Here is a 9706-nt window from a genome sequence, read left to right on the forward strand (position 1 = left end):
TAAAAATAGTAAATTCTGTACTCTAACTGTAATTACTAAATTTGGTTGTTTCTATTCTTGACAGTATTCAGCCCAAAAAGGAAGGCCATAGAGAAGAGACTTAAGTGTCAAGACACTTGTCACACAAGTTTCCAAGTGTCCCACCACTTGTCACATCTCATGACATGTGGCTGGACACTTGTCTTGTGCTACTCCACTTTTCCCTTTTGTGCTAGCTCTTCCCTCTCCTATAAATAAGAGCTCGTTTTTCTTCATTCAGCATCATTTTTCTTTGCTGTAAACTCATGTACAACACCCACAGATAGCCAGAAACTGGCCTCATCCATCCCCATCATCATCCCCCACTTCTCCGTTATCAAATTCCTCCAAATTTCCTCTTCTATCACTGCTGTTTTACAGGACAGCAAGCCTGTAAATTCATTACAGCACCTCCTTCTCGAGCTCCTTCTTCCATTTTAGCAACAAGAAGCAAGCCCTATCCATGTACTGCTGATCAACGATGGAGAAAGGCTGATTTCCCCTCTTTCTTCTCTCATACTGTAAAGAAATTAGTTCTTATCATTGCATAATAGATAATGCATGTGTGTTTGTACATCTTTGCATGATCTTGTGAGAGTGAGAATTACTTCTCCTCACTCTCAGGTTGATTGTAACTGAGCTCTTCCCTAAGGGACTTGGGTTGAGCAGAAATACATTCCTTCGGGGGGGGGGGGGGAGGAGAGGGGGGTTGCCCATCTTCAACCCTCAATCTTGTCTCCATTACTTTTACATTTTCATGGCTGTAATTTTGTGAGTAATTTTCATTTTCAGCTTTAAGTGTTCACTCTCTTTTATATTAAATCTCGAAAACAAGCGAGTATCATAATTGTTAAGCATACTACGTTGTTCGGGGCGTTTACAGTGGACACCCTCATCTCCATAGTCCACTCCCCACATGATAGTGGTTATCAGCTAGCTGTGGTTACACAATAGCTTCACATCCCTACTCACTTATATGACTCTATAGACAAAAATGCCACCATCAAGATCAAGGAGATCATTCATCATACCCCCACCTCCTAACCCTCTTCTACCCAACATGCAAAAGGCAACCTCTCATAGTAGAATGCCCATGATAGATGAATTGATGTTTTACTTCAGTTGCTTGAATTGATCAGAGGGACATGTTAGGTTTATCCTACATACTCCAACATATGGGAGACCATTGAAAAAGGGGATCCAAATTGAGGGGCCTCCACCCAAGATGGAACATGAAGGGATGTTCTTTGGAAGACCTTTGCACAGAGGATGGCTATTTACTGTACAAAGGTAGAGTATGTCTTGTGCAGTTAAGAACTTTGGTACCGGGTACTCTACGAGTGTTATGATAGTCCCCGTGCTTGACACCCAAGAGTTAACAAGGCTATAGTCTTGTTAATAGGTAGTTCTGTTGGCTTATAATATGTAAGAACGTCCTAGATTATGTAATTGCTTGTAATAAGTGTTGGATCAATAAAGCTCAAAGATGAAAGCTGGGAGGTCTTGTCACCCTTCAGAAATTCCTACGAGCATCTCCATGAAAATGGGAGAGCATCTCCATGGATTTTATTGTTGCATTACCTACGATACAAAGGGGACACTGCTCTATGTGGGTAATTGTTGATAGATTGACCAAAATGGCTAAGTTCATTTGAATCTTATTTGATGTGAAAACTCACAAACTGGCTAGACTGTTCATAGAGAGCCTACACCAATTATATAGCCTGCTGGAAAATATAATCGCTGATTGGGATAGTGAGTTAAATGTTCAATTTTGGAGAGCTGTGTTTAGCAGGAGGCTACACACTAAACTTAGCATGAATATAGTGGATCATCTGCAAACTGATAGGCAAATTGAAAACCTAGAAGATATGCTTTGTGCATAGGAGTAAAAGGCAAGCTGATTGGAGTTGTGCTTACCTGTAATAGACTCTCCATATAACAATGCCAATCACACTTTTGTTGGATATAGTTTCTTTGTGCTAATATATGGGTTTTAGCCTAGAGCTCCTTCTGCAATGGGATTGCAACGTGAGAAAGTTCAAGCAGCTAAGGATTCTTTAGAAGATATGAATGAAATGTTAAAGTTGCACAAAGTAGCATTAGGAAGGCACAATATAGATCCAGAGCCTATGTTGAGACCTTTAGTGCTTGAGGAAGGGGAGTGCAAACGTACTTGAGCAATCTGAAACCGTGAAAATGGGAGACTGTTCAAAGCTATCTCCTAGGTATTTGGGCCCATTCACCATACTTAATAAGATAAGTAAATTGGCTTACAAGGTCCAACTCCTTGGGAAAAATAAGATATATCCAATTTCCCATGCACATAAGCGAAGGAAAAACTTGGGTGAGCTGATAATATCGTTTCATGAAATGAGATAGTGGAGCCCTTTGATAAACAATCCCTTTCGCTTGAGCTTGAGGACTTTACATGTTCATAGTAGATGAAGATGAAATGTTGTTTACAATTGCAATTAGACCTTTCCAGTTTTCTATTTGAGGATGAAAATAGTTTGTGACATACAGTAAAACCTTCCCAGTTTTATTTTCAAGGATCAAAATAGTCCTGAAGGGGGGAGGAGGTTTCACGTACATCGAAGTGCTAATCAAGTAACATGACATTTATGGGGAAACACGTTGAGGAGCTATGACCATGTGTCTATTCTAGAATATACATGCATGGGGTTTAGGGTGTACAACCTATAGCAGCATGGTAGGCAAGGGTTCATAGTCACAAGTGATGCAAAATGGGATGGGGGATGGGTAGGAATTGCTGTTAGTCACATGAAATGGGATGCGGGGTGAAAAGAAGCTACCATCCCTGCAATCTTCAAGTCCAGAAATGACCGTCAATTGCGACCATGGAAGGGTTACCAAAAAGCAATGGTATTGGGGTAAATGGAGAGTTATACAATCAGTCTATCACCAAACATGTAGTCATTCACACTCTCTTTCATTTGAAAATGCAAAGTCATTCCATCAGTCTATCACCAACCATTCGGTCATTCTGTCCCTCTTATCATTGAAGATGTAAAGTCATTCAATCAATCTATCAACGCACATGTAGTCATTCAATTATCCTATTGTTGAACACTTCTGTATCAAAATGTTGGCCTGAAAGTAGTAAAAATTAGCCAAGGAAGCATCGGGTTAATAGGAATCAAACACACGTAAGAGTATAAAACATGTAGTAATGTTGTTAACGCAGTAGTGGCCTCACAGTGTAGAATTTTTTCCCGTTGTCCGACACTGAGAATTGTTACAGATAAGTGATCAAGGCTAAGCTCGCTTTGTTGTTGCATTTGCAGAACGTACTTGGAAAAGTAAGTCTAGTGCTGTATTCAAAACAAATCGAGGCTACTCTCCCTACCCTTCATCCTTGGAAACACAAACTCAAATTGAATCGCCCAATGTAGATCGGCACATCTACCCCTTCACTGCAGAAGAACCTCGCCTAATGGCAGCCCCCAGTAACATTATGTCCGATGTCCGCAACAAGCATGATTCTTCACGACCTATCAACTACCCGACTGTTGGATCTGTCCTTGTTGCCACTGACTTGCTGTCTAAAACAGTAACTGTTTTCAAAGACTCAACAATCTTGATTGTCAAAGCAGATGGGCAGGAAGGATTTCAAGGCTTGATTGTTAACAAACCTGTGCACTGGAAGAAGGTTTTACCTGGGCTTGAGAATGAAATGGAGCCATTAGTCAATCAAACAGTCCTCTGCTATGGTGGCCCAGTCATTATGCAAGGACAGCCTTTTCTGAGTCTCACTCGGGTAAAAGGGCTTGAAGGGTTCACTGAGGTTGCCCCTGGTGTACACTTTGGAGGGCCTGTGACTACAATGAATATATTGCAGTCAATCAGAGATGGTCAGACAAAAGCTACTGATTTCTGGTTTTTTGTAGGATCTGCAAATTGGGGCAGGCAGCAATTGTTGGATGAACTGGCAGCAGACGTTTGGCAACTAGCTAATTATGAAGAAGGGATCCTTCAATTACCAGTGCAGGAGTGGCTTAATGGGTTCGATTTCAGTGTTTTAGACTTACAAAGTCGAATAAAAGTTACTTAATGAAGGGAGTTGTATGAAGTTTTACTTTACATCGAGGTACAACAATTTGTACACAAATTTTGTGCGGGAAGGATTGGTTGTGAACTGGTGCAATGTCTACGCTCATATGTCATAATGTCACATACTCACATCCTGAATGTTAGTGGAGTGAATCATAAGATATTCAGCACAGATTCACAAAATTCCTAGAATCAGAAAGACATGGGGATAGCATGTCCAAAGTAGTGGCCTAGATTGTTAAGTCTTGAGGCTACAACCAAGATTAGTAGATTCGAGTCCCTCGAATGCCGTCGAATCGTGTGAGAAGTGAATGGGGCATATTGAGATAGCAACCAAGTATTAATTCAGAACTAAAATGAAGAGAGAACATGTGCTTGATTGATATATGAACAATTGCAAAGTACAATGATAGTAATCCCAATCAACTAATAATTAGGTTGAGGTCAAATCTTAATTTTTTACAATTTTATGCTATCCATTATGCTAGCTTAATATTTGGAATCTAAGTTGGATTTGGATGATCCCAACATCCAAGTTATAGTCCACATTAATAGGAATATCTTATCTTTCGACATTAAATAATTTTAATAGTTAGATCTTGAGACATTGTACTTGCAAGATCGGCCTTCTGAAAGGATTATTGGTTGAAACTTTTGCTCTGATGTGGAGGCACTTTTCAAAGCTGGCTAATACTCATTTTCAACTTTTTGCATCAAGTATGTGTAATCTTTATTGACCTTAGATATTACTTGTAAGTTTTGAGCACGATGTGAACTTGTAATCTTGAATGTTGAACCAAGATGAGCATTCTCTTAAGAGCCTTCCCTTATTGCTAAGTCATCCTTCTATTAAATGAAGCTCCTTCATTCCAAGAAGAGCTCTATGTCGATAAAGAGAATTTCACCTAATGGCTTGGAAAAGATGGCAGTTACATTCTCCTTTGTGTTGCAACACAAATTTTTCATCATATATTTGTTTCCTAATGAAATGTTTTGTTATGACAATTTTTGCACTACATATTTGCCCCCTAATGAAATGCTCTTTCACAACAATATGCTTTGTTATGTAATGATGAACTAGATTTCTTACATGAGCCTATATTGAAGTATTATTAGATAATACAATAGTATCTATGGAGTTATCACAAGATGTAATCTCAAGTAAGAATCTCCTCAATCAAATAGCCTCACAAGTTGTTTGTAAGAGCATGAGATTTAGCCTTTATTGAAGAAAAATTGATTGTATGTTTGTTAGAGGCCCATAAAATAGCTCCATTACTTAATAATAAAGTATAACTAATCTAAGATTTATATTTTGAAGCATCAAAATTAACTCGCCTTTCATCATTGTAGAGCTTTATTATTGGATTTGATAGAAGTTTTTACAGGATGATAGTTGGATATTTTGAATTTGTCCAAAATTTCAGCAATATACTTTTGTTGGGGAGATGAGTTTTTGGACATGTAGTCTTGAATATCAAGAATATAATGCCAAAGGTACAAATTTTATATGTTAAATGTTAAGAAAGTTGAGATTTCACTTTGACAAACATACTTTTACTTCTACTTATAATTAGTAAAACATCCATAGATAAGAGACTAACCGATGTCATTTTTATATACATTGTAGTAGAGTGTTTTCTATGTTACTCTTACTAAAACAAGTAGTACAAAGTGTTGATGAATCCTTGGATACCACTAGGGATAATTTGAGGGAAAAAAAAAAAACCTTGCAAAAGGAAGTTTGAAAAAAAAAACTTAAAAAATAAGGACACAGTAAGGAGATTGCATTTTTATAACCTACTCTTCAAGAGCTTTTCATTGATATATAGGTTGTTAGGGTTTGGAAGTGGAACAATGAAGTTATATTAGTAATATTCCTTAGGTAAAAATGAATATTTGGTTTAAGTTCATTGTCTCACTTCCAAACCCTAACAACCCCATATATCACCAACAAGATCTTTAACAATCTTGAAGTTCATTTGCAAAAAGTTTACTATGCCCCCATGTTTTGAAGGAATATTTTGTTCAAACTCCCTTATAGGGCTATTTTTTAATCTAAAAATTTTTCTAATGCATAGCCTAGGGACTTGTTTTAGTGCAAGCAAGCTTTTCTTTAATTTATAAACCAAGTTTTCTTTTCAATATTTTGCATAACCTAGTTGTTGAGCTATATATTTATATCCATTTTCACTGTGTCCTATTTAGGAAGGCATTGTGTATAGTTGATTCATTTTGACAATTAGAGCATTGTTTCATCATTTGCCTTTCAATTTCTCTCTCTTTATTATACATGATTCTATCAAAAATTTTACAATCACTTGCTTTCCTTCCTTTGGAAAGTCCATAAAGAAATTTCAACTTGTATTTTTATGTAGGCCATTCATTTTCTCATCCAGAGCCTTCTCACAATCTTGTTTTTTACATAAATCGTCAAACAATGTAGATTTCTCTTACTATATTAGGTAGATCCTTCAACCTAAGAGAGAATAGAAATGCATTTTCTCATCTAGAGCCTTCTTACGATTCTGTCTTTTACAGACATCATCCTACAAAGTAGATTTCCCTTACTATATAAGGTAGATTCTTCAATCTAAGAGATAAGAGTTATCTATTCTCATATATGAAAATCTTTTAGATTCTTTGTCTTGTATACCTTCTAAGAGCAATCATTTGCTTTTCATCAATGGCATCCTCATCTCCATCATTGACTTGTTTAGTTCCTTATATTTCTTCTCTATGGGAAATTGGCATAAGTATGAAATCCATAGACAAGTTATCTTTTGTATTTTTCTTTGTTGTGTCACCTATAAGATATTTCCAATCTACATATTCTTTCACAATGGCATTTCTAGATGCAAATATACTTCTTTTGTCATATTTGTAGATAGAGAGTTAAGGTATTCGTATTCGTTGTGAGAGGTCATGTGGGAGCTTACCCAATTATTAATTCATCAAAATTATTGAAGAAGATTCTAGTTATTAACACATATATTATTATCAACATCATATTCAAAAATAGAAAAAGAAATTTGCCTCCCAAAATGAGAGTTTTCTTCTTCCATGAAGTTTCCATTCTTTTTCTTCATTATTTGACATATTTTCTCCAAGAGTTACTAGCTTGTAATGGATTCTTTAATCTTCAATACATATAAGGTAGCACTTTCTTAGTTGATACAATGGATAAGTGGAATTTGATTTTTGAATGTACATTACTTTGAGGTGTTTTTTGCTTTAGGCAAGCTCTTCGAACTCTCCCATGCTTCCTTGTAAGTCTTCACATCAATAAGCTAACCAAGCACAGATTTTTTGTCCCATTTTCTTTGGAACTCACCAATAACTTTAGGTATTTTGTCTTTTTCTTCTACCATACTAGTGCTTTCAAGTTGCATAGTCACTCTCATTGAGCTTTGTTGAAGATTAAAGGGACTCAACATTGATGTTGGTCAAGGAAGCCATATTCCCTTGCTCTCAAGATCAATAAATGGTTATTCAAGAGAAAATCCTAAACAATGAACTAGGATCGATAAGTAGAATCACTTGTACAAAGCTTCGGCAAGAGACCAAGTTGGCGTTGATTGTGAAAAGTAAATGTGATGTTTTGAGATGTCAAGTACAAATACAAAACTCAATCAATACAATAAACATAATTGGACCTAAAATTAAGAGAGAGCACAAGCTTGACTAATGTATGAACAATTGCTAAGTACAATGATAGTGATTCTAATCAATTGATGATTAGATTGAGGTGGAATGACTCAATCTGGTCACCCTTTAGATGGAGCTATGAGCTATACTACTATAGTTTTATACTTATTTCTCCCAAAAAAAAATTGAGGATAAAGGCACCTCCATCTAACCATCCGTGTATTCATTACACTAACAATATCCGCACACATGTACACTGCACATGGTAGGCGCCCATCACTATCACTTCATTCTTTATTCTTTTAGTGACATTGGAATACGGGAAGGCTAGATGTTGGAGTTTCCACATACGATGTCTCTCTCTTGCTCTCTTGCTTCATTTGCTGCTATAGCTCTTGCTTTGCCCTTACTTACACTCCTGTACTTCCACTCAAGCCCTACCTTTTAACTGGTATCAAAGCCAACCAATTGAGAAGCTTCTTTATCCTTTGTTTCAACCCGGATTCAAAGCTTCAACTCAAGGTTTCATGGTAGTTGTTATTTCTTCCTCTTAAGGTATGCATTGAGTTTTTTCTTCTTTCACCTCATTCCACCGTGCTCCATGCTTATTGAGGAGCTTCCCAAGACTTAGCTAAGTCTTATTGAGTGCTTATTAAGCTGAGGAGTAGCCATTTTATCCATTATGAGCGAATACATAGTATGTTGTAGAAGTTGTGTTGATAGCTATGGTAGCTTGACAACATTGTCGTATTTTGGCTATAACTTTTGCATACAATATCAAATTTAGAGGTTCTATAGCTAAAAATGAAGAGCATGATGAGAAATTTGGGTACTCATAGATTGATTTTGTGCAGGTTTTTTTTCTTTGTTTCACATAGAATAGGACAATTCTAGTTTTGGATAACAAACAATAAATTTCATAATGCATGTTTGATACTTCAGGGATGCTATTTTGGTGCATGGATGGTATGTTTATGCTGTTGGGATTGATTTGAGCTTGAAATAGCTCAGATTTCACAGTTATTTTAGTAAGTTATATAAATCTACAATCATTTTATCACTCTCTAAGCATGTCTACTATAATGTTTTCTTTGATGAACAGGCTGCATTGGAGTTATGGGATAAGATTTGCAATGTCTATGACAACTAGAGCCTTGCCTCTCAAATGTATTGACTCAAGCAACTCATGGACCTTTATATGAAGAAGGGAATCTCTATGTCTGCCCACTTGAATACGTTTCATTCTATTTTTAGCCAATTTTCTTCACAAGGAATTGAATTTAAGGATAATCTTTCTTCCTTATTCTTGACGGTTACATTGCCTGAGTCATGGTATGCATTTTGTGCTACTAGATATGCAAATATGCCTATTGATGGGCTAAAATTGCAAGATATAGAGGGTGCTTACATAAATGAAGAGGTTAACGGAGAGAATGTAGATGCTTCCCACACCTTTCATGTTTTGACAATCAAAGGTAATAATGGTAGGAGCCGTAATGACCATTGTGGGAGAGACTCTCAGAAGTCTTGTTCTTAGTCATGTGTATAGTCTCATAGTAAGTCCCGTGGTTGTAAGTTTGTATTGACTTGTCACTGTTGTGGGAAGTAGAGTCATATTTGGCCATATTGCCATAAAATGCATGATGACAAGTGTAAAGGAAAGGAAAAGGATAAAGTGCAGGAAAAGAATGATGATCGCAGTATTATTCCTAGCAAATCTAGTGTCAAGATTAAAGAGATATATAATACAAACAAATATTGATGATAATTATATACTTGCAGCTTCTTCTCTTGATGTTTCGTAGTTGACTAATGTATCATCTATTTATGCTCAATGTTGGCTGCTTGATTTAGGGGCTTTATTTCATGTCACTCCTCATCGAGACTGGTTCCACTTCTATCACATCAACATGACAAGATTTGTCAAATTGGATAATGACATGCTGGCCTTGAATATTATTGGTAT

General features: G+C 36.6%; 1 protein-coding gene across 3 annotated transcripts in view; it reads left to right on the forward strand.

Moving 5' to 3' along the window:
- The window catches only part of LOC148010676 (uncharacterized), a 101230-nt gene extending 96673 nt beyond the window's left edge, over positions 1 to 4557 (forward strand). For all 3 annotated transcript variants that reach the window (XM_087671162.1, XM_087671163.1, XM_087671164.1), the window contains one exon: positions 3327 to 4557. In XM_087671162.1, coding sequence (XP_087527288.1) covers positions 3327 to 4093 — 767 coding nt within the window. In that variant the 3' untranslated portion in view covers positions 4094 to 4557. The remainder of the gene's footprint in view (positions 1 to 3326) is intronic.
- The last annotated feature ends 5149 nt before the right edge of the window (positions 4558 to 9706 follow it).

The sequence above is a fragment of the Lygodium microphyllum genome, chromosome 29, assembly GCF_053477565.2.
Source record: "Lygodium microphyllum isolate KBCC chromosome 29, Lygodium_microphyllum_v1.1.10, whole genome shotgun sequence".
Taxonomy (NCBI): Eukaryota; Viridiplantae; Streptophyta; class Polypodiopsida; order Schizaeales; family Lygodiaceae; genus Lygodium; species Lygodium microphyllum.